The sequence below is a fragment of the Helicoverpa armigera genome, chromosome 2, assembly GCF_030705265.1.
Source record: "Helicoverpa armigera isolate CAAS_96S chromosome 2, ASM3070526v1, whole genome shotgun sequence".
NCBI classification, from domain to species: domain Eukaryota; kingdom Metazoa; phylum Arthropoda; class Insecta; order Lepidoptera; family Noctuidae; genus Helicoverpa; species Helicoverpa armigera.
The window spans coordinates 8,700,481-8,728,129 of record NC_087121.1 but is presented as its reverse complement, the minus strand read 5'-3'; the positions used below and the strand labels follow the sequence as shown (position 1 = coordinate 8,728,129).

The 27,649-nt window shown below is 36.0% G+C and overlaps 3 protein-coding genes across 4 annotated transcripts; 1 reads left to right on the top strand and 2 right to left on the bottom strand.

The window, feature by feature from the left end:
- Positions 1-124: 124 nt before the first annotated feature.
- On the bottom strand, positions 125-10,335 carry LOC110371374 (facilitated trehalose transporter Tret1). Of its 2 annotated transcripts, none has more exons than XM_064039303.1 (9): positions 10,248-10,335; positions 8,145-8,193; positions 7,487-7,584; positions 6,195-6,329; positions 3,767-3,850; positions 3,274-3,552; positions 2,729-2,849; positions 2,118-2,252; positions 125-1,861 (listed from the first exon to the last, which is right to left on the bottom strand). In XM_064039303.1, the coding sequence occupies exons 2-9, from the start codon at positions 8,188-8,190 to the stop codon at positions 1,281-1,283; spliced, it is 1,479 nt and encodes a 492-aa protein (XP_063895373.1). In that variant the 5' UTR covers positions 8,191-8,193; positions 10,248-10,335; the 3' UTR covers positions 125-1,280. The 2 variants fall into 2 exon arrangements, with proteins under 2 accessions (XP_063895373.1, XP_063895366.1); XM_064039296.1 differs by lacking the exon at positions 10,248-10,335 and adding an exon at positions 9,216-9,459.
- Positions 10,336-11,525: 1,190 nt separating this feature from the next.
- Positions 11,526-17,500, top strand: LOC110371347 (eukaryotic translation initiation factor 3 subunit D). Its single transcript, XM_064039294.1, has 10 exons — positions 11,526-11,813; positions 12,066-12,274; positions 12,358-12,511; positions 12,879-12,988; positions 13,500-13,638; positions 14,155-14,315; positions 15,195-15,326; positions 16,135-16,341; positions 16,697-16,892; positions 17,112-17,500. Exons 1-10 carry the CDS (start codon positions 11,621-11,623, stop codon positions 17,270-17,272), a joined length of 1,662 nt encoding a protein of 553 aa, XP_063895364.1. The 5' UTR covers positions 11,526-11,620; the 3' UTR covers positions 17,273-17,500.
- Positions 17,440-25,372, bottom strand: LOC135118145 (facilitated trehalose transporter Tret1-like). The gene is made up of 8 exons (XM_064039295.1): positions 25,116-25,372; positions 24,937-25,034; positions 24,086-24,220; positions 23,737-23,820; positions 23,178-23,456; positions 22,881-23,001; positions 18,890-19,021; positions 17,440-18,284 (listed from the first exon to the last, which is right to left on the bottom strand). Exons 1-8 carry the CDS (start codon positions 25,162-25,164, stop codon positions 17,764-17,766), a joined length of 1,419 nt encoding a protein of 472 aa, XP_063895365.1. The 5' UTR covers positions 25,165-25,372; the 3' UTR covers positions 17,440-17,763.
- Positions 25,373-27,649: the final 2,277 nt, after the last annotated feature.

Below are 27,649 nucleotides of genomic sequence, written 5' to 3'. Positions count from 1 at the left end.
ATCTCGACTCGTCCGCACACTCTAAGGTCGACTAATCGCTCGACTGGTCTCGATCGGGCCTTTTGTTGGTGAAGAAATGGTAGGGGCGTGCTTATCACTATAGAAAAATAGAGTTGAAATGTGTTAGATAGACCAATGAAATCTTGTAGGTTTGTTTTTGGCAAATGTATTATGTTTTATAAAAAGTCATAGAACAAAAGTTGTACTTTATGACGTTAGTAATGCAGTCCTGCAAGGTTGTTAGTGATTTACCAATAACTCTGTATATTAGGTATAATAATTAAGTAAATATTTATAATTAGGTATGTACTCTTATTTATTTAAATTAACAATCATCCCCCAAAGGCGTCGTCTGTGATGTTTGTACCTTCACAAAATATATAAAAGCTTATTATTTTATTTATATAAATATATATTAACTTAGTACTATTGCCAAAAATATAGCTTTCTATCACTATTGGTTTTAGGTTCGGAGACATACAAACTTACTGCCTATTCGAGCCTCTACATAGGCACCACACATTTCGTCGCCACTATGTGGCTAGTATCAAAACTACCACGTGAGAGACACAATTATTGATTGATTTATAATGAAAATGTACATAATAATATACATTACGTGATGAATCCTTTGATAGTACAATGAAGCAAAGCCTAGAAAAATGTTAATATAGGTAAGTAAATATTTATATTTTTACCATATAAACGGTTCTAGAATCAACTTTTGTGTCTCTTCACTCTCTTCAGCTCATTCAATATCTGACCTTTGTAAGGTCCCTTTGGTGTAAAATTGGCTTCGAAATAAAGCAAAGATTATTATTTCCATATAACAACAGTACATTCAAGCTCTGTAACCTAAGTTATATAAAATTTTAAAAGCCATGGTAAATACAATATTTAAGGCTATACATATAGTCAATAGATTAATAGATTTTAGGCTAATAGATTTTGTTCATTTTCAATGCGTTAATAATTAAATATTATAACTTGAGAAACCTGTATCTTAGACTAAAGAAAAGGTAAAATAAAAATCTTAAAATATCTTGTGATTGTGAAGCAAAAATGAACACGTCGAGACCTAAATGCCGTAAATGCAGATGGAGTTTTGTTGCTTGATATCTTTTGAGAAATAACCTAATTCTATAGCAGTCTTGTTTATTTATAACTTATTTCATTCTTATGGTAAGGTTAATTTATACAAATGGAAAATATAAAATTAATTGTAGAAAAGAATCTTCCAAAAAAAGGAAAGGCATGTAGTAAAGCTAATAAAATTAAGTCTACTTCTTATTAAGCTCTTCCGTTTCGGTACAATTTTCGTTATCAACATTACTTGTAACAACTTTCTCTAACTTATTCATATCTTCGAGCTCAACGGCATCATATCCGTTACCCTGTAACTCTACCTGAATGTCTTTCAGATCCTTTCCTTTAGTCTCTGTTACCAAGAAATAACAGAAAACTGCTCCACCGATTGCGAAGCCAGCAAAAATCCAGAACACTGTAGTTAAGCCACAGAAATCTTTGACTCTCTGATAACCAAGGCCTACAGTGAGACCCAATGCGGCACCAAAAAGACTGAGACAAGTCATAGCTTTCGCTTTCACGTTCATAGGAAATATTTCCGCAGGGATGATGAAAATTAGGGAGTTGAACCCTATTGTTGAGATAACGTTGGCTAGAATGATGCCGAGAAGTGGAATGAAGCTGATAATAGCTAAGGTGTCATGACTGATGCTGAGTACGTCTTGTAAGAAGAAGTAAAAGCCGACTGCGCCGAGGGAGGCGCCGGTGCCGATGTATGAGACAATCAGCAGAGGACGGCGACCAACTCGGTCTACTAATACTGATGACATCATGCCTAGAAAGAGAAAAATAAGACGTTAACGATCATTTTGTTAAGGACCTTTCATTCAAAATACTCTTAAAGGATATTATCAGACCAATCGATCGACTGTCGATCAAAGTCGATGCCTGATTGGGTTCGTTGATTTAAGACTATTTTTTTTTGTTTATCCCTTGACTTCTATATTCTTATGGAACATTAAGACCAGACTTAAAGCTATGTCAACTATCCTTCTTCTATTTAGATTTCTCCAAATCCAAAGTCAACTTACCAACAACAAAAGAAATTGCAGCGTATATGATGAGAGCTAGAGATAATTCCATTTTCAGCTTGGTCTCCGCCATGATCCATCCCAAGTATTGCCTTATGACCACCGCACCAGTCATTATCTGCGTTAATTTTAAACCTGGAAATACAACAGAACAATTTAAAAAGGATAGAAGAGAAAGAAGTATCACTAAGAATCAATTTCTATAGCTTTGCTTGTTCTTAAGAAATAGAAGCTCTCTTTAGCTGTGCCCGTGGACTGTATATAGATTACATTACGCTTTCTAGATGAAATAAAGGGCTTCTCTTTTAGCACCACTGTGGGATCTATGTGGGTTGCGGGATTATTCTAAAGAGTAACTCGCCCTGGTACACAAAGGGCTCAAGAAGGAACATTGTGGGTTTCAGACAGTTAAAACATAAAAGAGAGAAAAATGGCTGGCGGGATGGGAACTCCTTGGTAGTGTGTAGGATTAGGGCTTCGATTCTGATAGAAATGGTCAGTCTATTTCATACGCTTCCTTTAAATCAAAGTTCATCCATTCTCGCATACTTGTGCTTATATCATTTGTTTACATACACATAGAAGTATCAGATCATTAGTCGTCAACTTACCAGCAGCTATTATAATAGCTCTTCTGTACTGCTTGCCGAGGAACAACTCTTTGACAGAGCTGGAATGGCTCATGTCGTTCTTGACGTTCGCTTGTAATGCTTGCAACTCATCTTCCAAAACCTGTTGAAAGCACATCAATGTAAATCCAGAAATTCTAGGGAAGATAAAGAAAATATGAAAGAAGTTTTATATGCATGATATAAATCTTTGAGCTGAATGAATTGAATCTGATTTCTTCCCTTTTACTTAGAAGCACAAAACTGGATTTTTTTTATCTTTACTCCATTTAATTAATCAAGTCGGGAGGCACTTAAGAGCCTAGGCGTTCCCGTTCCCACAATAACAACTACGCTTAATCAAATTAAATATTATTTTAAACACTTGTGTCATTAAGTATTTGTGAAAAAAGTCCTGTCAAGATTGTTTGCCTTTAGTTAATTGCATACTCAAATGAAGCATTATAAGTATCCTAAGCTTTCATTAGTTAATTATTCAAACTAGCCTTATTCCAATCACAACCAACTATAGAGGTAATACAAATTACCTTCTCATCCTTATATCCCCTCAGAATCCTTAGTGAAGTTCTAGCACCTTCTACGTTGTCTGTCTTCAAGCAGAAGTAAGGAGACTCTGGTATCCACCAGCACATTAAACAGAAGAGCATCGGCAAGGCCAACATAATGTAGTTGAGGACTTCGTAAGAGAGGAAGGGTCCTACAGACATCGTAAGGAGGTTCCCGAATTTGAACATGAAACCTGTGATGACTGACAGTCTACCTCTCACGTCTTTGTCTGCAATTTCTGATAAGTAGTAGTTGCTGACCTGGAAGAGTTAGAGGTTTTGGTTAGCATATGCTGGTTGGTTTTTGTATAGATGATATTGTTTTGCGCCTACGAAAACTATTCAAAATTGGACTTTACAGGTTTTGCTCCATGCAAATATTTGTTTTATTTTTAACAAACAGTAATGGGTATATTTTTCATATTCTTCACAATCTCTTTTTGAAATAAGAGAGATAAATAAAGCAAATACTCACTGTGCTGACCATGCCGGTGCCACAACTCCAAGAAAAAGTGGTCATAGAGAGCATCCACCCATGTTCGGCAACTACCGCCACTATCTGTAAACAAAAAAGAACAAGCTTTATGTAGGTCTTCTAACTCCTTTAGTACTTGTAACATAATATCATGGTCCTGCCCCTATCCATTTTTTTTGTTTTCGGCGTTATATTTATCCTTCAGTACTCATCTATCTGCCGTCATCTCATATACGTATCGATGGATATTTTGGTATCCCTATTACAAATTACAACTCTGAAATTACATGATTTGAATTTGACGATTTCAAAGAAATGACTAAAGTTCTTTTAACGTAAATTACCTACGTGTTATTTCCTGTTCAGCCTAGTGTATTCGACAACAATCTTCTTATATTAAAAACATTCGTCGTACGTCTTTAATATAAAGTACCTATAAAGCCAAGACAATGAGCTATTGCTATGCAGATATAGATACCTACAATAAAATGGTCATACCACAAAATACATAGGTACAGAAGTCAATCTACATACAAAGCGCGTTCGAGTCACGCAGACAAAGGTGTCTATGTGTGCGTGTTCACAGACGCGCTGTCTCAAAACAACTCAAAACAGTGCGAGCGCGGCTGCCGCTTTCTTGAGATAAGCGCGTCACACAAAGGTAGAGAAATGTGCACGCGTTGTGATACCTACCTAACTGTAATTTGACTGTAATATTTTTAATTTTAATAACAAAAGAAAAAGTAATAATGGAGCAACAAAATTCGTATTATAATTGAACAAGTTGACGGTTGTTTTATACAACAATAAACAGTGAATTGTCGTTTTTTTAGCCTGCCGTATTACCTATAGTATGTACCTACTTATTTTCTCATATTTAGATGGTTCGTTTAATAAACGCAGTAGGTAGGTACAGTTAGGTGGGTAGGTAAGCGCCCCGGCGGCGGCCTCTGGCCCAATGCCGTAATAAGTTTTGCTAGTGTCGACCCAGGCGAACCTGCCTACCTACCCTCAAAGATTATTGCTAGTAGGAGTTGATAATTTTTAGGGTTCCGTAGCCAAAATGGCAAAAACGGAACCCTTATAGTTTCGTCATGTCCGTCTGTCCGTCTGTCCGTCTGTCCGTCTGTCACAGCCGATTTACTCGGAAACTATAAGTACTACAGTGATGAAATTTGATGGGAATATGTGTTGTATAAACCGCTACAAAAATATGACACTAAATAGTAAAAAAAAGAATTGGGGGTGGGGCCCCCCATACATGTAACTGAGGGATGAAATTTTTTTTTTCGATGTACATACCCGTGTGGGGTATCAATGGAAAGGTCTTTTAAAATGATATAAAGTTTTCTAAAAAACATTTTTCTTAAAGTGAAGTTTTTGAGATATCAGCTCTCAAAGTCGTAAAAAGTATGTCCCCCCCCCTCTATTTTTATAACTACGGGGTATAAAATTCTAAAAAAAATAGAGGTGATGCATGCTAATTAACTCTTTCAACGATTTTTGGTTTGATCAAAGTATCTCTTATAGTTTTTGAGATAGGTTGATTTAACTGTAATTTACGGAACCCTTCGTGCACGAGTCCGACTCGCACTTGGCCGGTTTTTTGTGATCATGGCGAGACTATGTTGTAAGGTAGACGAAATAAATCTCGCACATCAAGTTTTCTGTAGGTAGAAGCAAGCTTAGATCAGGGACTGTACCAACCCATTACATACAAAAATATTTTTTTCACAAGTAAAGAGTAGGGTAAGTATATATGTATGAATAACAAAATTATAAATTGCGGTTTCTGAAAAACGGTATCTCGTTCAAACGAATTTCCGTTGAAAGTGTTTATTAACCTCTCGTATGCCACATTAAATATTTTATTATTATTTTTTTATATTTCATTTTTCCTGTTTTATTCTCAACAATACATCAAATAATTAGATACGAGTACCACTACCACGTTAGTTTTATGCGCATAAAACAGTTGACAACCCTAGCGCGACGGCCGAGTTTAGGCATGAAAAGTGAAGTACATACATCAGATTGACTTCTGTACCTATGTATTTTGTGGTCATACCCACAATACAAGGAAAGAGTTAAACCAATCCTCTGAGTCATCGGCACATCCCAATTGCTGAATTGCTCGCACAATTGACCTTATCGTTTATTATTACAACAACCACTCTCAAGAATTGAAGAATTTTATCGCACTGATTTTTAATTTATCCGAGAGTATTTTTTAATATAATATGGCTGGATACCATCAAATTATTCCACTTGCGTAGATCGATCCATCTGATTAAACAAATACGACTCGCACAAGACATGAGGCAGCTAAGGACTTAGCGTAAATATGTATACCTACGGTGGACCTCACAACTTCGTTAGCAAATGAAAAATGGCATTAGAAACAATTCATATTTTTACGCAAACTTACCGAGCCTATTGTAATGGGAAGTGCGCTACCCAGTATAGTGGCTCGCCTCCCGAACCTATCTGCTATGTAGCCCGTAGCGAGAGAGCCCACGACGAACCCCACCGGATTTATTGCAAGCATCGTCGACATTTCGTACTGTGGAATAAACATACAAAGAAGTTAATAGAGCACGATTGGAGAATGAAGAGGGTAATAATATAAAGATTCCGGTGGGCAAGACATTCCTTCTAATATCTTTGGGCTAAGGTTTTCACACCGAAAGAGCGGCAACGAAGTGGACCGCAGTTTCAGTATGAATATTAACTTTATTTTTTATTACTATAATACCTACATGAGAAACTAGTAATACAATAAACAAATCAACGGATGAAGAATAAATAATAAAATGTATTTTAATTAATTTTCCTGTTCATTATTTTATAATATGCAAACAAACCACAATTTCAAAAATAAATTCATTTGTAGGTCCCTCTAGTCCCAATAAGAAACTTTGACGCAAATTAATGAACGCATACAGTCGTTTTAGAAAATAATTATAACAGTACATATTTTGAAAAAATAACTTTATTCAAGTAATAAAGTTCAACTTCCTCGTTTTACGAAATACCTATAATAAAGATAAATAATTTCAATGAGTAACCCATCCGGAATGTTGATATTATAATAGACTCTCTGTATTTCAATTCAAAACAAAACCGAGGAATCTCGACTGTGCGCTGATAAGATGATTTTTTAAAACTAATTAAATGTGTATGGAACCACATTACAGATGACTAAATACATAGTACAATATTAGAAACAAACTTCTGACCACCTATATTTTGAAAATCAATCAAATCAAAAATTTGCAGGAATGCAATTTTGGTTTCGTATTGTTTACTGCGAAATTGCAGATTATTATTTGTATCACCTAGATAAAACATTTTATCAGTATTATTTAGGTCGAAATGCACACAGCCAGATTATTTATAGACTATCTAAATAGGTATATCCGCTTGCAGTTACTTGCCTTATCTATAAGGAAGTTTTATTCAATAACTATCTTTTTTGGTTGCCGATAATGCAATAGCAACTGTGTTTCTGATGGCAAGTTAAACTGCAGGTCCCGACTGTCATTGAACATCCTTGGCAGCCGTTAGGGGTAGTCAGAAGCCAGTAAGGTTGAGGAGGTCAGATAGGTAGTCGCTCCTTGTAAAACACTATTACTCAGCTGCATCCGGTTAGACTGGAAGCCGACCCCAATATAGTTGGGAAGAGTCTCGGAAGATGATGAATGCAAAGTAACTGGTTACCTTAGTAATATCTACGTTGGTTTCATTGTTATTGAACTTCGGAAGCACGGGGGTAGGCCAGGCAGACGACACGCCCAGTGTTACCATCGCCATTGACACTGTAACATATGATATAAGGACTTGCTGAGGCAGTCATTTAACATCCTTGGCAGTCGTTACGGGTAGTCAGAAGCCAGTAAGTCTGACACCAGTCTAACCAAGGGGTTGAGGTGGTCAGATAGGCAGTCGCTCCTTGTAAAACACTGGTACCCAACCGAATCCGGTTAGACTGGAATTCCACCCCAACATAGTTGGGAAAAGGTTCGGGAGATGATATGATAAGAAGTCAATAGAGAAGTATCTAAGCGATGAAGGAGTATCACCTTTGACGTAGTAGACCACCATGAGTTACACACTGCGTTCCAAGAAACTAGGCTAATATAGGTAGACATAGAGTGGAGGCGCAGTGGATAGGTATATATTTTTTTCATTCAAACTCACCTGTCGTCATACATGCGTATTGTGGACGTACTATACCTACACGATATTATGTACCTACTTTGTATCATACAGACATGTATTATACAGAAGACACACGTGTATCATGAAAGGCAAATTAATAGTTCAACCACTATTAGTAGACATGTTCAATATAAGCAAAATTATTACTAAAACTTACCTGAAAGTGTTACCAAATAAAGGTTTTTTCTATTCCCGTTCTCCATTGTCTGAAATAAATCGCAAATTCAATATTTTGAGTACCTAGACATGCGCGTGTTTAGCTCATTACGTAAACTAAAAAAAAATACTAAAACATTTTTTAATGAATTTCTAAATGGTAGGTAATTACTAAATTAGCTGTATTCTATTTGCAAATTGGTAAACTTAATCCTAACAAATTATCTAGCTATAAACGAAATAGGTCTTTGATTGTTTGTTATGCCTTTACTTGTATTAAATTGTAGAAATGATTTTTCAATAATTTATATTTTGATGGACCTCTTTTCTTTACAATCAACAAATTACTGAAAATGAATGTAGGTAACCAATAAAATGATATTTCTTTATTGGTTACATAAGAAAAGTTATTGATTTCACAACAAAAACAAAACACGTTCGTTAGTATAATTTATTTGAATTTCGCGGGCTATTTACGCGTACGTTTCGAAACTGGAACGAGCCGCTCTTCTTTTTTTTACTAACTTAACTTTAACTCGTGAATGAACTTGCAAATAAATGTTTATCTTTTGTATGCAAAAAAATAACATCATTGTTTAATACTTTGTATTTAAAAGAAAGTAAAGTAACTATTTGTTGCCTGGAAATATAATTCTATGCACGAAATGCGAAAACGAATGAATGGAACGCTACGGAAAAATTGTTTCTGTTGTCTGACCAAATATTTTCCTAATAACATTGTAGTCATTCAATTTCAAGCCATGTTTGCTCTAAGTAATTTTTTAGGCTGTAGATAAAAATTTTGTTCATTTACTTGAAGTATCTTTGTAATACTTGCAATAATTTTGCAATGCAGAGTCAACAGTTAGGTTATATTTTGACAGAGTGATGAGTCCTTTATTTTTTAATATAAAACTATCTTCTTTAGGTACTCCTAATAATTAATTTCAACGTGTAGAAGTTAAAAACGTTTATTTTCAATTTTTGTTTAGATACCAATTGGTTAATTCCTGTTTTAGCTTGTAACTTTAATTAATTAAAGTAAACCTAAAAATTGTTAGTTTCTACTTACGTCTGTTTTATCAAAATTTAAATCCACCAAAGCTTCAAAAATACACTGCCAGTTTACAATACAATTTAAATAAAAAGACGCACTTTTTTCCACCACTACCTAACTAAGTATTTGGTATTTGTTTTCATGTTAAGTACACAAAACATATTTTAAATTACTTAAGTCCTATGTAAACAGTGAATGTCCGAAAAAATCATAATGCTAATTTAGACGGCGCGACTGCACGCTCAGGCGAATCGAGCCATTCTGCCTAAGTTTCGAGCTTCATGCCAGACAGACAACTAGACTGATTACGGTCGGCAGCGAAAAACAAAATAGCGGCTTGTAAACAGGACAAAAGCTTAGGTGATAATTGTATTACGATTACAGTAACTCTAGGGTCATTTATTTAACTTTGTTATCCCGAACTTTTTGTTCATATACTTATTATGTACCTTCTTACATATACCTTTTTACATAATAAGGTTTTGATTAATTAAGACAAAAAATCAAAAAAAAATTGTCTACTGTGTGAATTTTTTGAATTTTTAGACTAATTCCTGCCTATGGCGCCATTCAGTATTTTTTTCCTGTTTTCACTCATGTCTTGAGAAGAGAAGGTACATCCTAGTAGGTGTAACATAGTTTTTACATAGTAAAAATACTAGTAGGTACATCAATCTGATTTCTAGTCGTAGGTCGATAGATTCTATGGTCTTTACTGAAAAGTTGCATCAAATTCTGTTCAGTAGTTTTTGCACGATATTGTAACAAACATCCACATCATCTATTTTGATTGGACCTTGTAAAAAAATATTATTGAGGTCACAAGCATTGAGGGCAGCTTTTTTAAATTTAATTTTAAAATATGCCAATCACACACTTCGAAAATTCATTGATAATAATAACACTGCGGAATAAGCCTATGCTTGAAGACTCTCTTATCTGGTCACTTATTTTTTTCCTACAAATCCATTTGAAAAATAACACTATGCAGGTCTAGTTTTAGAACAACTTATCTATTCAAACTCCGCGCTCAAAAATTTTAAGTACCTTCAATCTCACGCCGCGCGATGTAACCAACAGTAAGAACGGCGATAAACTGATTTGATAGTCAATTGCCAATCAGTTTTATACGTGCCCTAAAATCGCGAGTGTAAGGCGGGACTTTTTATTTCATACAACCTGTATTTTAAATGTACAGGGCTCGAAAAGTCCCTCGGAAACGCGGTGCCTCGGTACTTGGTAATACTCCGGGGTTTTCCGGGCTATCTATTCTTACACTATGCTGTCTACCATAACCCTATAGGTACCTTATAATGTTTCGCAAATCGAAAGAGTAGGATAAGACTAAGAATAATGCTAAATGTAAAATGTTAATACCTACTTGATTAAATTTTTAGTATATCTTAGCTGTTATAACATTGTAACATAATGTACTTACTACGAAAAAAATATATAACTATGCTGAGATAGAGTTTGAATTCCTGCTATGAATACATAGGTACTTTTAGATAGGAAGTGGGCCCTAATAAAAGTAACTAAAACTAATCAAGGGCTACACAAGGTATGGCATCAGGCATTGTATTATATTTTAATCATTTTAAGTGCCGCCATGAACGTTATTCTTTGATGTCGTTCCTAGAATAGATATAACTACTAAGAATGTTGGAGTGGATACGTCGAATAAGTTTACTTTGTCATATGATTGATTATATTATTATAACAGAGATGGTTCTGTCTCCCAACCCAAATGCGTATTAGAGACAATGAATGTGTGGCACAGTCAAGTCCCATCAAAATCTAAAAAGATGTATCAAGCCATGACACATTTACATAGGCATGTATTTACCCACAATCAATCAAATCAATGTGAATTCTAGATTTATATTCCAATAAAAAAAACGTGTCCATGATATTACGATATCTAATACAATCTCTCCTTAGCCAAAGCACTGCTTGGTTGCATTCGGTTTCTTCTTATTTTAATGCATCAAATCAAATACTTAATAATATTAAGTTATATTTAGTCATAAAAATCTTGAATTGTCCTTAAGAATTATGAGAAACTGAAAAGATTGAAGATAGATCACAATAATGAGGTGATTTTATAACGTAAACTCAGATAGTTTGTTACTGAACATTGAACAATATCCCCAACTGAAAATTTTTAGAAATAGTTTTTTATAATTACAATTAAATAAAAAATAAGGGAAATGGAGGGATCTCAAATAAGATTTAATTAATTGGTTAATTGATACTTATCCAAAAAAACTTTGTGCTAAAGGACTCGTATCCGTTTCGAGTGCTTGTTGTCATCTCTGTCTCTGACTAAAAAAAAAAGTCATTTCGAAAGTGTCGTGTGGCATTGGTGTATCTTCATGTTGAATTATCGCAAAACTTTGTAATTCTATTGAATAGTTACAATGTCGGAGCATGTGCTACCGGCTGAAGAGCCGATAAGATTCGTAGCTCCGATTATTCAAGATAATCCAACAGGATGGGGCCCAGCCGAAATGCCGGAGCAGTTTCGGGACATGCCTTACCAACCTTTCAGTAAAGGTGATCGTTTAGGAAAAATTAGTGATTGGACCGTCGTACAGGACAAAAAATACCAAAGTAAGATATTAACATGTTGTACTATATTTATTAGGCATAATAAACTATCCCTACATTAATATCCTTTGAGGTTATGGTGACGTTTTTTGCAGTAACATATTTTTCAATCTTGTAATATACCATAGTGTATAGAAGATTTCTGTGAATCAACTTCACTAGTGTGGTGAATATTATTCCCGAAATCACAAAACTTCACATTTCATTTGTATTATGCTTATCGCTTGGCTAAGATCAATGTCAATTATCTTCCAGACAAGTATGCATCTCAATTCGGCGCTGGTTCGTCGTACGCGTACTTCCATGATGAGGACGAGAGCACTTTCCATCTGGTGGACACTACGAGGGTGCAGAAGCCTCCATACCAGCGCGGCCGTGCTCGTGGCCAGAGGGGCCGCGGCGCTAGGGGTGCCCGCACACCTGGTGGCATGACTACCCTCAACAAGGGCAACTACATGAGAAATGTACCAAACATTACTATATCTTACATTTAAACTCATTCCCTAAAACAAAAGGTATGTAATATGCTTGATATTATTCATTTTAGCAACGGGATCGTAAGCTTGGCAAGAGGTGGGGCCAGAGAGGTGCTCCTATGAAGATCCGTGATGCATCTGTGACTGTACGCCCTACCTGGGTCACTATTGAGGACATGGACTTCCCTCGTCTTGCTAAATTGTCTTTGCCTGGTATTAAAGAAGGTATGTGCACAATAAATTGCTTAGTCCTTGCAATTTAGACTTGTTTTCTATGGATTCATTTCCCGAAATGTGTCAGCTATAGATTTTTTTTTAAGATCAGTGAATATTGCTTGAGACTAATTAACAAAATTAATTCCATTCAAGGATCAATTTTATCATTTAACACATTGATCATTCAACTCTGTGAGCTAAAGCTTACTTTATATAAAATATGTAGTCACAATAATTTTAAAAGTAAAGTTTCTGGCAATGAAAACTGAAGAATAACTTTCTCCCAAAAACTTGTGTGTAGATTTCCTTAACATTTATTTCTCAATTAGTATAATTATATTATACTAAATCTTATACAACCCATTCCTTCCCACAGGTGAAGATATTGTGTGCTGCGGTACACTGGAGTACTATGACAAAAGCTATGATCGTGTCAATGTGAAACACGAGAAGGCATTGCAGCGTATTGACCGTATCTTCCATACGGTAAGTGGCATCACAAACAACTATCAAACCATAATTGTGTAACTCTATTGGAAACAGCTACAGAATTACTTTATGCTTATTTTAATGTAACTATATTGTATTGAGATTTTAAACCTGAAAGCCCTTCATAGACAATGCAATGCAAATCTCCGGTATACAGCCATATTTGCTTCTAGGCGACTATATTTACGTTCGTACATACCTATTTGGCTGCCTACATGGCTTTAGAAACTCATAATCATTTAATTATGCTCATAAAATTTATTTCCGAATTAGTCAAAGCTTGCCTTTGCGTGAAATAAATAAAAAAATTAAAAAGCTTTTATTGTAGACCTTAAATACAAAATTATTTTCACTGTTTATAATCTATCTAACAACTTATCTACCACTATAATTCAAAATCGTTTTAACTAGCAAATGGTTATCATTCAACTTGTCTTTCAACAAAGGCCTTCTTTAAAGATTACCATTCTGTTCTATTTTTTTTTATAAAAGTAATTGTATTCCCCAGGTGACCACTACTGATGACCCCGTGATCCGACGGCTCAGTAAGACCGTGGGAACTGTGTACGCCACGGACGCCATCCTGGCCACCATCATGTGCTGCACCCGCTCCAACTACTCCTGGGATATTGTTATTGAAAAGATTGGTATGTTTTTAATACTATTGCTGTTTTTTTAGGGTTCCGTACCCAAAGAGTTAAACGGGACCCTTTTGTTTGCGCTCCTCTGTCCATCTGTCTGTCACCAGGCTGAATCTCATGAACAGTGATAGTTAGAAAGCTGAAATTTTCACAGATGATGTATTTTTGTAGCCGCTATTACAACAAATACTGGAAATTAGAATTAAATAAATATTTTGGGGGTTCCCATACAACAAACGTGATGTTTTTGTCCGTTTTATAAATAATGGTAAGGAACCCTTCGTGCGCGAGTCCGACTTGCACTTGGCCGGTTTTTTTAGGATAGAAATAGATTCAGGATTTACTTCCAATAAAAATTACATTTAGGTGTGGTATATAAGCTGATGCTCTTGTTCTTGTTGATTGCTCTTTGTTCTTGTAATGGTTATAGTATATTAATAAATAGTAATCATTTATCTCAAGATCTATGGTTCAAAGTGAACACTCAAATGCTAAGCAAAAAGTTTTTATTGCTCTATAAAGGTGACAAGCTGTTCTTCGACAAGCGTGACAACACCGAGCTGGACTTGTTGACCGTGAACGAAACCTCCGTGGAGCCTCCCACTGACGATGGCAACTCCATCAACTCGCCGCGCAACCTCGCGCTCGAAGCTACCTTCATTAACCATAACTTCAGCCAACAGGTCAGCAAGCTTTTTATTTTATTCATTAATTTGACTATATGTAAGTCAAATTAATCATTTTTAAAATAATGAATATAAAAATAACCTCTACAAAATATAAAAAAACAACTCAAATCAAATCATTTATTTCATTTAGGCCTTTACAAGCACTTATGAACGTCAAAATTATAAATAAGGTTGATTCTAGTTGCCCATTCCAAAAGTAGCTTCCTATGGAGAAGAACGGGCAAGAAACTCAATGGTTACTCTCCAGCTAGACTGGAAGTGGACCCCAACATAGTTTGGATAAAGGAAAGGGAGATGATGATGATGAATATAAAAAACAAGCTGTTATAATTGTTATTAATTTTATTAAATTCATACTAACACAAACACTAGCAAAAAGCTATTACCATAAAAGCTATTTCATGGTAACAATAAAGGACTGTATTTTATGACCGTTTTACCCACAATCCGTTCAAGTCCCAAGTTTTTTAATATTCTTGTGGGTCAAGCTCATTATTATACACCAAACGTCTTTCACTGACGCACAAACACGTTTTTCTTTCGAAAACTTCGGCGTAAAAGGATACTAGAATTTAGTCTATTGGTTTAACAAAAATTTCATTCTCATGCACCAATTCCGTTATTTACGAAAATACTTAAATACAGTAAGTCTGACACCAGTCTAACCAAGGGCTTTCGGGTTGCCTGGGTAACTGGTTTGAGGAGGTAAGATAGGTAGGCACTTCTTGTAAAGCACTGGTACTCAGCTAAATCTGGTTAGACTGGAAGCCGACCCCAACATAGTTGGGAAAAGGCTCGGAGGATGATGATGACTTAAAACAATTCCCAAATGAATTTAAATTTAAACATTTTGTTCATTTAAACATTCTACAGGTATTGAAGAGCGGCCCCAACGAACCCAAGTACAAGTTCCCTGAAGCGAATCCGTTCGTGTCTGAGGAAGAGGAAAGTGAGGTGGCGTCTGTCGGGTACCGCTACCGCAAGTGGAACCTTAACAACGGAGTGGTGAGTGGCTTTAACCATTGCAATAAAACATCAGCAGAGAATATAACTAGTTTATTCTGTCTTGGCGCATTTTTGTTTATCCTTTTATTAGTTACTAGCTGTTCCACGCGTCCCGCGCAATTTCTTCCCGTTTCAGGATACAATTCTGAATAAAATTATTCAAATCAGATCAGTAGTTCCAGTGCCCATTTGATCTTAACTAACAAACAATGTTTCCTCTTTATTTATTTATTACTATAGATTTGTTTTCGATTTCACCATTTATAACTAGCTGTTCCACGCGTCCCGCGCAATTTCTTCCCGTATCATGGCGCATCCACACATGCCCAGCGGCACGGCCGGCGGCATGGCCGGCGGCATTTGCCGCATCTCAGCCGCGGCACGCGCGGCTTTTGGTTGCCGGCGGCAGTTTGCTTGCGGCTTCGATACGGAGTGCAGAGATGATACTGAATGCAGGCCGCCGGCAACAGCCGGTAAAGTCGGCGGCCTGCATTCAGCGGCAAGGCGGTCTGTAACCCGGCGGCATGTGTGGATGCGCCATTAGGATACAATTCTGAATAGAATTATACAAATCAGATCAGTAGTTCCAGTGCCCATTTGATCTTAACTAACAAACAATGTTTCCTCTTTATTTATTACTATAAATTTGTTTTCGATTTCACCATTTATAAACTTAACAAAAATGTTTATACTAATGTATTTTTAACCATTGTCATCACTACAGGATTCTCATTCACTCACCAAATAATAATATTTAGAAAATAAATAGCACACACTTGCAATTTTAACCCATATCCGTTTCTTACAGACACTAGTAGTCCGATGCGAGCACGATGCTGTAATGCAAGGGCCTCAAAACGAGACCCAGTTCTTGAGCATCAAGGCCTTGAACGACTGGGACTCCAAGCTGGCCAACGGAGTGGACTGGCGTCAGAAACTGGACACCCAACGTGGTGCGGTGCTCGCTAACGAACTGAGGAACAACTCTTGCAAGCTCGCCAAGTGGACCGTACAGGTATGAATATTGTGTATGGAGAAGCTAAAAAATATCATCATCATTAACATTTTTATCCTTTTAGCCTTTTTATCGTCCCACTGTTGGGTATAGGTCTCTGCTCACGCTGGGAAGCTTGACAGTTAATCCGCAACGCATTCTCAATTTGGATTTGTCATTAGATAAATAGCATGTAATATTTGATCGGTCAAATAGTGAATTTGGCAACTGAATGTACATTTTAATACAGACTTGAGCTATTGAATGTCGATTGTTTCAAATACGACTACCTAGTCCAGAGATCGTTTTAAAAGTAAATACATTTTATAATCTCAATAACAATGTATGTATAACAAATCTTTTTCTATATTCCCAGGCCCTGCTAGCCGGTTCCGACCAGATCAAGTTCGGTTACGTTTCCCGCGCCCAAGTGCGTGACAACTCCCGCCATGTCATTCTCGGCACGCAGCAGTTCAAGCCGCACGAGTTCGCAGCTCAGATCAACTTGTCTATGGACAACGCCTGGGGTATACTGCGGTGCATCATCGATATCTGCATGAAGCAGAAGGATGGTGAGTACTTGCCTACTATCTTATCTAGCCTTTTCATATGTAGGGGTTGGCCTCTAGTTGAACTGGATGCAACAATACCATTGTTTTATATGGAACAACTGTCTATCTGGCCTGCTTTATACTTCTCGTCAGTAAGACTGGTTGTCGGGCAATTTGGTCAAAAGGTTTACAAAATGTCAGCCTAAAAAACTTTTTCTAACAAAATTCGTTGTTTTGCAGGTAAATACCTAATCATGAAGGACCCCAACAAACCGCTGATCCGCCTGTACGACATCCCCGACAACACGTTCGAATCGGACGCGTCAGAGGAGAGCGGCGACGAACAAGCCGACACTCCATTCGCACCACTCTACTCCTACGGGAACACCAAGAGAATTTAGAACCACAACTCGCACGTTGTACTCTAAAGACATTATTCGTATTCCAAGGTCGTCTCTTGTGCTCCCAAGGTCAAACTTTTTATTGTATAGCTGGTATTCTGCAGTAGCCTGTCTTACATCTTCCGATCGTGTGGTGATCTGTACAGGGTTGCCATATTTATATAAGATTTCTGGTAATCAGTATGTATTTCATATTTTTATTCAGCCGAATACAATTTTATAGTCACATTTTGGTTTTTATTTGGCCGTGTTAAGTTAAAATCATGCATAAATATTTTAACATTTTTTATTCATTTATCCACTCATTTACATTTTAAAATCGCTGTAGCTTAAAATTACTAATATTGTTCTTAACATAATAAATAATTCAATAACATTACCAATACATTAAAACTTTACAAAAATATGCATAAAATGCCGACATTTTCTTCTATGAAATGCCACTTTTGGAGTGTAATCCTTTTTCCTGTTTACAAGAACTTAAAGAAATGTTATACTTTCTCAGCCTTCTCGGCGTTCAACGCCTCTTCCTCTGGTCGTTGTTCTTGAATGTTATTTTGCACTTCTTCCAAAGTTTTCCCTTTCGTTTCTGGGACAAAAAAGTATATAAAGAACACGCCTATGTAGCCAATAAGTGCGAAAGACCAGAAGACCATGTAATGTCCGCAAGCGTCTTTGACTTGTTGGTAACACTTTGTCACTAAGAAACTTAGTATGCACGCTAACATTGTCGCTGTACTTGAGGCCACTCCTTTAACGTTTACTGGGAATAGTTCTGCTTGAAGTACATAGGGTAAGTTCCCAACACCAACCGCATATAGTACATTGAAACTCAAGATACCAACAAGAGGCATCCACGAGATTGCTTGCGAAGTTTCAGCGCTGACTTGAATGGTATCTTGAAGGAAGAAGTATAGGCCAACTATAGTCATCGCGATGGATACTCCGAAACAGGAAATAAGTAGAAGAATTCTTCGGCCGAACCATCTCGATAGGAACGTTGCACCAATACCTGGAAATCACGACATAAAAATTATTTTCTTTAGTTACATTCAACTTAAAACACCTTATTAAAGTGGTTTTAAGAAGTACCCGTTTTAGTAATGGGTTTAGTTCACTAACATTGTTCGGGATGGTGGTTTAAACCTGGTACTTTTTTAAAACCACGTTTTATAATAAGGTGGAAAACGTTCAGGGCCCCGATTCTCCTAAGTTAATAATGTCAAAATCGAATAGAAATCGAATCGCAATATGATAGTAATAGCAGTTTTAACCATATCGGGCATTCTGCTACTAATAAAAGACCAATCGTATTCGATTGACATTTGATTGGTGTGCGATTGGTCTGCTATTTTGATGATTTTGGTCTATACGGTAGTTTGCTGTACAGTCATTTTGCAATCGTAAATCATTTGCAGACAAAATGATTCATTATTGAATGACAGAAAAGGATAAAAACGTTTATTTCAAAGAAAAAATAGCGGAATGCCACATACGCTTCAATCGTAATCGAGTCGGGATTGGATCTCAGTCGAATCGAGTCGAACGTCAATCGAATGACGCTTAAGTAAAATTAGGAGAATCGAGCCCCAGTTAATGAGCTTTTCTATATATTACCTGCTCCTAACTGCACAAAACCGTAAACGATGCTAGCGATAGGCCCGGAGACGAAGTTGCTTTGCCTAAATATCGGCTCCAAGTACGACTGTATGACGAGAATACCAGTCATGTATTGCAACAGTTTCAGCCCTGAAAGCAAACAAAATGTTATATATTTTTTTTTCTTAATTGTACAATTTTAAGAACAACATATCATCAGGTTGGGTAAGAAGACCTCATATAAGTAAAAAAAATAAAAATCATCGTGTAACATCAAAAATTGTTTTAAAATTCCTGATAACATTATACGATTGCTTGTTAGCTAATAAATAAGAGAAATACAAATGTTTAGATAAAACTGATAATTTCGTATCGCGCGACTGATGTTATCTTTTGTTTCAATTGTAGTCTGTTACGAAAACGGCGACCAAAGATAAATATTTTCTCGACATCGTGTGCGTTCGCGAAGCGGAATGTTGTTGAATTTAAAGATTTTAATTATGCAGATAATTAGTGTAAGACGTCCTATAATTGTGTATGGTAAATAAGAATTTGTGTATGCAGCCATTGTGGAGAAATTCACCAAAAACAGATTCCGCTGGGCGAACGTTGTCCTGGCGGAACTTTTTTAATCCATAGACTTTAGAAGAAAAGAGATGTGTCCGAAAATTAGTGTGTATTTGTGTATAATTGATTATGTATGAATGAAATCAGTGCATGCATAAACTTCGGAGAAATTCCAGTTTCCGCTACGCGAACGTTTGGCCATTAGCTAGTTTTCATATAAAGCGCTTACATAGAGAGCTGTAGATTTTTACATACGTTGTTTTGAATTTGTTTATATTTGTTTAAAAAACAGATTTAGAAAAAGTCGTAGGGTTTAAAAGATAAAAATATAAACGTAAAATACACTTATCAGGTCTTAGTTCTTAAAGTATGCAGTTTGGGGTCTAGATTTTCACGTTTACACAAACCTTGTAAGTGACTCCAACATGTTGCCAAGTATCAATGATGTTCCGTTAGTAATTAAAAAGTTATAGGATATTTTACCATGAACAGATCACTGTTTACAAAGCAGTCGAATATCACGACGTTCTAAAGGAATTGCATGGTAAAATGTATGCCAATAATTAGTTTAATCATTCAACTATTCACTTGCACAATTTCATGTCATTAAATTCAGTAATTAAAGAAAGACCATTATAATACTGACGGAGCATCGAAACCCTACATAATCCGACCAAGTTCGGATAACTACAAAAAAGCGGCCGTGCCATATGTCTAAGCAACGTTCTTAACTTGGTAGGTTAGTATTTATTAATATGGTACAGTTGCGTACACAAGCGTTAGGAAAAAATAAAACAATTGTAGTTCTTGATTGAAAAATATGTTTTTAAAAGTGGGGCAAGCTGGGGCACTTGCCCCACCCTGGGCCCTGACTCTGACCTATAAGGTGTCTGATTAAACAATGTTTTTTTTACTAACTCTAACTAACAACATCAACAACATAAATATGTAATATCCGTAAGTTATTGCACAAAAAAATTGTCGACTTTGAAAAGAGCGCGATCAAAACAAATGCACGCTCGAGTTCCCGAACATGCGCGGTGCGCGCGTCATTTGAAAGCGAGCCGTATTCCCTAAAAGAATAGTTGCTACGTGGCGTAGCGGGCAAAAAATAATGCATTGAAGGATTCGGATTTCGGAAATGCAATTTTATCCTAGTGTAAAAACCGCGCTCGCTATTTTGCTTGCCCAGCCATGTACGACCTGTACAATAGAACGATTGTTTAGCACAGTGGTTCTTAACCGGTGATCCGCGGACCATTGGTGGTCCCTGGAGGCATTCCGAGTGGTCCGCGAAGCTTAGCTGCGCGACGTTGCTATACGTTATCTAACTTTTTTTATCGACTTATCTATGCGAGCGAGGGGGTTTACGTATGGACGTAAATCGGGTGTGTCTAGTCCCCCCATTCAGGAAAATGTATATTTGGGCGACATTTTACGTAGTTTTTGGTTTTGAGTCTTAAAAAATAATTAAAATTTTGCGCTCGCATCGCTCGCGTATTCAGAAACTATATTATGTTTGTATTTGTCAAGAAATAAAAAGTTAAGTAGGTACGTTTGGGCTAAATTTTACGTAATATTTGGTTTAAGTCCGATAAAAATTTCACGCTCGCTTCGCTCGCGTATACAGAAACTAAGTATATGCCCTCATTTTTGCATTTGTCAACAAACAAAAAGTTAAGTAGGTTTGGGCTAAATTTTACGTAATATTTTGTTTAAGTCCGATAAAAATTTCGCGCTCGCTTCGCTCGTGTATTCAAAAACTATATACCCTTGTTTTTGCATTTGTCAACAAACAAAAAGTTAAGTACGTTTGGGCTAAATTTTACGTAATATTTGGTTTAAGTCCGATAAAAATTTCGCGCTCGCTTCGCTCGCGTATTCAGAAACTATATGCCCTTACTTTTGGCTTTTGTCCTGTGTGTGATTCTTTATTTTCTGAACCTGAAGATATAAACCTCTCAAATTAAGAGATTAACAAGTTTGAGATTAACGGCTCAAGATACAAAAAATATCCCTCTCCGCCCTCCCCGGGGGATAGGTTGACCCACCCTGAGCCCAAAGCTGGCTACGCCCATGATGGCTGCATACACAAATTCTTATTTACCATACACAATTATAGGACGTCTTACACTAATTATCTGCATAATTAAAATCTTTAAATTCAACAACATTCCGCTGCGCGAACGCACACCTCGACATCAGCCATTTTAGCCGCATACTGCAAAGCACTATAGATTTCAGACTGAGTCCAGGTTTCCCCAAGATGAATGAATTTATTCCTTCATCTTTACTTGTCTTGTCAAGTCAAGTATTTGGTGTCCAAGACATAATTGAAGAGCGTCAAGAAATAGTAGGTAATGAGAGAAAGGACGGACGTACCGCGCCACAAGCTAGTTAACTTTCAACAAAGTAGGGTGCAGTAACTGCTTTGGTATGCATAATTACATCGATTTGCACTCACACAAAGACTTTACACATGTCTACTAGAAAGACACACAGAAAGGTAATCCATCTTCATAATTATCGATTATGAATTCATCCATAAAATTGATTGGTTATCACTCTTACTCATTAATTGCACGCTGATCTCATCTTGATCTTTACCTATTGGATAGCGAATACCTACTTATCTTGCTCTTTTCCTATGCAGACTCACAAAGGTCGGCTTACTGGAGAGATTAAATATCCCCACTTAAGCAATTTTATAAGGGGTTACTGGCATAAAGTAAACTACTACATGACATATACAATACAGAATGTAGGTACCTAAGCTTACAATCTCGTTTATTTTTCGAAGAACACTAGATTTACATTTAAGACTTAATTCATCGTGGAATGGTTATTATCAAATTATTTGGACACTAGTGCATAATTTTCACCCTTTATTTTTTCTAGAAATAAATATCTAGTACATAATGGAAGTAAGGGCATGTACACATAACAGATGCTGCGTGCAGTAGCATTGAGGTAACGTGTGTTCGTCACGTGGTATTAGACAGTGACCTTAATGCATTTGATAAGACTATACTTGTACACGAGACATTGTTTCTTATCTTCCTGTTCTTACAACTAAGCTTTGTGCAAAGCCTTAAGTTAACAACCTACGACAACAATCTGCTATTGAATTCTAAAAGATAACAAAAATAGAGCATCGAAAAGGGCAATAAAATGAAGGCCCAAATGCACCGACAACATATACGTCAGTTTCTTTAAAACAACTGTTTAATTTTGTAATTAGTTGTAGTTTAATTTAAAGTTTTACCTTAAATTTTCAAGACGTTTAAGGAAAACGGACGATTATTTTGTCTTTAAAAGTTAACAGTTGATAGAAGCAGAATGATTGTCACCTGCACCTAGCAGTCATCATTGAACAATAACGAGAGCCAGCCTAGACTACGGTAAAATGATTTGTGGACTTAAAGGGTACTTACATATTTACCTGTCACAATGTAAACAGCCTTTCTGTATTTCATGTTAGTAAGCAGTTCTTTGAGTGTAGTCTTGTTTTCCATGCTTTCTTTTACATGAGCTCTCATTATCCTCATCTGGTCATCTATCACCTGGAACATTATTAATACAGCTCTTAAAAGGTTGTTAGATATGCCCAGATGGAATAAAAGAGTGGACTGTATTTCGAGGTTTAATAGGTTTTACAAAAGTGGGTCATTAGATCAAAATTAAATATTTAGCAATCGTCCGTTCGTGGTCGCGTATAAGATAAAACATAGGTACTAACCGTTTCATCAGTAGTCCCTTTCAGTCTCATAAACTCTTTCTTCGCAGCCTCTACCCTCCCATCCTTCAAGTGATAGTAAGGGGACTCTGGTATCCACAAGCAAAGCAGCACGTAACATATTGGTATAATCAGTATTATGTAGTTCAAGGTCGTATATGACACAAAAGGGCCCACGCTGTATACTGTAAGTCCGCCGAAGTTATTCATAACTTGCACGGTCATCCCCAGTGCACCTCTAATCTCTTTGTCAGCTATTTCGGTTACGTATATCATTGTCACCTGAAATACAATCTTGAGATCAGCGGTTGTACTAGTAAAAGAGAGATATAAACATTTTCTACAATACCCTTTAAATACTATAGAAAAGTTCGACATTTTAACTCCCGGGTGTCATCACATAGGTAAAATAATATGAAAAAGCCTAACAGCGTCTGTTTTACACAATTAGATAGTGCCGACGTGTGTAGTAGAGACAATGGTATTATAGTCTTTCTTTGTATCCAAGTGGCCAGGGCCTATTTTGAATCGATTGATAATAATACAAACGTAGTTAACTTACCACAGCTATGGTACCTGTCGACACACCCATGAGAAATCTGGCCACACTCATCAGCTCGGGTAGGCTGGTGTTCAGCATGATAGTCTGAAAGATATCAGCCTAGTGTAAGTATAATGTTCAGGATCTATTAAATAGCCAGACAAAGCTACTGCCATGCTTAGGCCCAAATTCACTAATAACTTAAACGTAATTTCTTCCTAAAACAACAATTTAATTTGTACTAAAAGTTCATACTAAACAGTTGTTTAAATAAAACTGACGTTTATGTTGTTGGTGAACTTGGACCTAATGCCTTAGTAATCCAAATAGGTAAATGTAGTCAATAAGTATACAAGTATATAGAACGTACCGCACCTAAGAGGCCCGGTACAGCTGAGCCGAAGAACGTGCGGCGCCGTCCAGCCTTCTCGTTCAACACCTGCCCAATGTAGCACCCGAGGAGAGCACCCGCCGAGTGCAGGGATACCACCCATGATGTTTGCGTCTGTAAGAGACGTTAGTGCTTACACTTACCATCTTCAAACATAGGTACAATGGAACAAAAATAACGAGGGTTCAACTTTCTGTTGAAGGTTGCTGGCAAATGTTCGCTTCTTTCTAATTTTCTACATATAAGTACCTGTTAAAAGTTATATTTATGTGGAAGAAATAGATATTACTTTTGCTTTTATCTACACGCCTATATCTTAGTATAGTGGTCCATAGTCACAGTGTGAGAATGTACCTAATATGTGACTTGAAAAACATTGGTAACTTATATGATCGTACCATGTTAATTAATTATAAGTAGATAAGCATCGTGTATAATATTATTGGGTACATTAACCTTTTAAACCTACCGAATGTTCTGTTTGTTTCAAATATAACTTGATGTTGATTTAATTCTTTGATTGATTATGTACCGAAGCTAGATAAATACCTAAGTACCTAATACCTACCTTTACCTAGACAGATATAACACAATAAATGTGGGTATGCCTAATTGAATTGTGAATAAGCGATAAACAAAAATATAATAGAAATATTTTTAACATTTATTTAATAATAGATACGTACGTAACGTTTTAAACCGCTAATGATAAATAGAGAGGAGTGTGACCTACTTAATATAATTAATGAATTAAAGGTACTTACATGAATAATTTCATTTTAAATTATACATAGAAGCCGTTAATTTTAAGTGACTCAATAAATACTTACATCAGTGATGACAATATTCGCTTCACCATTTTTGAACTTTGGAATTGCCGGCGATGACCATGCCAAAGTTGCTCCAGTGAATGTAAACGCAAACGCCGCTGTAGTTAAAATTTGAATTTAGCACAGAACAGTAGGTATTTAATTTCAAATTTTCCCGCTATTGAATGTTGTTTACTCACCGCATACACCCGCCAAATATTGCACCTTTCTCTTCGGTTTTTCAGTCATTGCGTATTTTCTATAACCTTGGAAGTAATCAATTAAAATTTGCTATTTCCGCTGTTGTGAAATAAGTAAGAAAAACAATTTCTTATCTGAATTTTATGTTGACACGACAACAGCCGCCTATCTCAATAATCAACTGTCAGGGTTGCGCAGACGACGGCTAGTACAAGTATAAAATATATACGACGTGAGTGAGCGAGTAGGCGGGAATATTGTTCAACAGAGAGTGAATCACGAAATAGAATGTCTAGACGCGTTCGTTGTACACAGTCTGTTGACTTAACTTTTTATCGTGCGTCGAGTAGAAAATAAAGGTACAACAACCAGATAAAAATGGGTTGGGTATTCAATAATAATACGTTAGGAGGGTATGCCAGAGTGTATCTATTTTTTCTCGAATAATCCCGCTACAGGCTACCAAGGGCCAGACGAAGCGAGAAAGAGAAAAAAAATAAAAACTGAAAACAAAATATTAAATAAATCTAATTTAAACTCAACTTAGGTTTCATCATGAAATATAGTCAGGCCTTTTATTTGTGTTTATTTATAATAAGAAAGTAGGTAGGCGCGAAATATTGTATCTGCTGAACTGCCAATAATGTGAGTGCTATTTCAGTTTCTCATAGTTAATAAGAAAATTAAAAAAATTGCGATTTATTTACAACTACTACAATGATGCCAAAATAAAAGACATAAGTTTACTTAAAAAGGTTATAATTACAGGAATAAATATAAAAAATGCAGTCATTTTGATTCATAATCATGTGGCATCTTTTCTATCACATTTCTTATTTGCATAGCAACTATAGGATTGTCTGTACTTATATCAGAAATATTATATGGCTGTAATAATGTAACATTTCCTATAATTATTCTATCATCTAACTCTGTTACTGGTAACAAGTTGGTTTTTAACCATGATATAAGGCGCTTCTTTCTTCTTATTAAGTCATCTATCGAATGTGTAGGACTTTCTTTTCTTTTGGGTGGTTTAATATTTTCAGGAGGACTTTCATTGGTAACATTTAGTATTGCATGGCCGGGGATTACAATTGTTTGATAAGCATCTTCTTGAGGTACTGACAGGATAATACTGCAATAAAAAATAACAAATTAATGTTAAGCATGACCAAAAAGTTTTTTTTTAACAATGGACAGGCACTTATTATATACAGCAACAGGTCACATACGACTCAAAAGGATTGATGATGAAAAGAACTTCAAAATTGACAGGAAAATGCTAAAACAATGTGAAATGTTAGACCACTCAAACAGTGGCTTCAATTATATAGTGTTCATCAGTAAGGAAAATAACTCCATAATCTGTGTACTATGCCTACCTAAGGAGCCTGAAAAGCATGCATGTGTTTAGATTCTTATAAGGACTAACTGAATCACAACACCTCTAAAAGTAGTTTACCTGTGAGTAACTGGGTCAATTGAGTGCACAAACCCGACATAGGAACAATTCTTAATAAGGTGTACTTTTACATATGCATTTACAAGTTTTAAAATAGCTTGCAAGTCTTCTTTTATTGAGCTGTAGTTATTATTTTGGCTGCTTTCGGCGTCTACCATTTTATATAAAAAATATAGACGTTTTATATGAAACTGCACTATAAGCTCAGCTTTTCTTGTTTATGAAAATATTGTAATGATTATCTTATTTAAATATATGTGAAAAATCAAGGTTTAGGTTAAATAAAACGTGAACATGAGCAACAAAACAATATTTTCAACTTGTGTGTGGACGGCACTGTCAAAGTCAAAGCTGTTTGACAAAGTCAGTGTCATGATGACTCATGTCAGGGGTTACACAAATGCAAATGCATGGATTCGGATCAAAAAAATCTTCGCCGCTTCGTAATCATACGCGTAACGATAAAAACAATAATCGAAAGCTAACAAAAATACAGCTCCAAAATAAATTATTAAAATGATAACAAGCAAAAAAAATATTGTTACTATTTTCAGTGCAAAATATTTATGGTTTGTATTGTTGTTCAACGTGATTTTACATGGTTGTGAGCCAAATACTAGTGGGGGTAACTTCTTACCCATAGACAAACAAATACGTGGCGCTAGACGTGGCACACGGGGGGTGGGATTGAGAAGATTGATTATCACAATTTATGGACTAAAGAAATAGGAATTTACCTTGTCATCATCACGGATAACACAAGTTGTAGTTGTTAGTGGAAACAAAGATACTTAGATAAAGAATGGTCAGAAGAGAAAATCTGTTTCATTGATACATAATTGAGACTTTCAAAAATAATTTATGTCATTATATTTATTTTAATATCGCTTCATTACATGGTCCTAAAAGTGGATGAAACTTAGAGGTAGTGAATGTCCAAACAAAGATTGTTTGACAGGATGCTGATCACATTAGTCTACATAAGTTTCTCGTAGCTTTTCTCTACACTGTATCTGCCCAGAAATCCGAAATACATACCTATTACCTGCATTTTTACAAAATGTGTGC

Bases quoted from the DNA above. Each gene is read 5' to 3' on its own strand.
- LOC110371347 (XM_064039294.1), top strand. From the start codon at position 11,621: ATGTCGGAGCATGTGCTACCGGCTGAAGAGCCGATAAGATTCGTAGCT. The intron at 12,275-12,357 runs GTACCAAACATT...TATTCATTTTAG, and splicing joins AGGGCAACTACATGAGAAAT to CAACGGGATCGTAAGCTTGG. The intron at 16,893-17,111 runs GTGAGTACTTGC...GTTGTTTTGCAG, and splicing joins CTGCATGAAGCAGAAGGATG to GTAAATACCTAATCATGAAG.
- LOC135118145 (XM_064039295.1), bottom strand. From the start codon at position 25,164: ATGACTGAAAAACCGAAGAGAAAGGTGCAATATTTGGCGGGTGTATGC. The intron at 23,821-24,085 runs GTACGTTCTATA...GATATCTTTCAG, and splicing joins TACCGGGCCTCTTAGGTGCG to ACTATCATGCTGAACACCAG. The intron at 19,022-22,880 runs GTAAATATGTAA...GTTTGCTTTCAG, and splicing joins GGCTGTTTACATTGTGACAG to GGCTGAAACTGTTGCAATAC.
- LOC110371374 (XM_064039303.1), bottom strand. From the start codon at position 8,190: ATGGAGAACGGGAATAGAAAAAACCTTTATTTGGTAACACTTTCAG. The intron at 6,330-7,486 runs GTAACCAGTTAC...TTTATTCCACAG, and splicing joins CCAACGTAGATATTACTAAG to TACGAAATGTCGACGATGCT. The intron at 3,553-3,766 runs GTGAGTATTTGC...TAACTCTTCCAG, and splicing joins GCACCGGCATGGTCAGCACA to GTCAGCAACTACTACTTATC.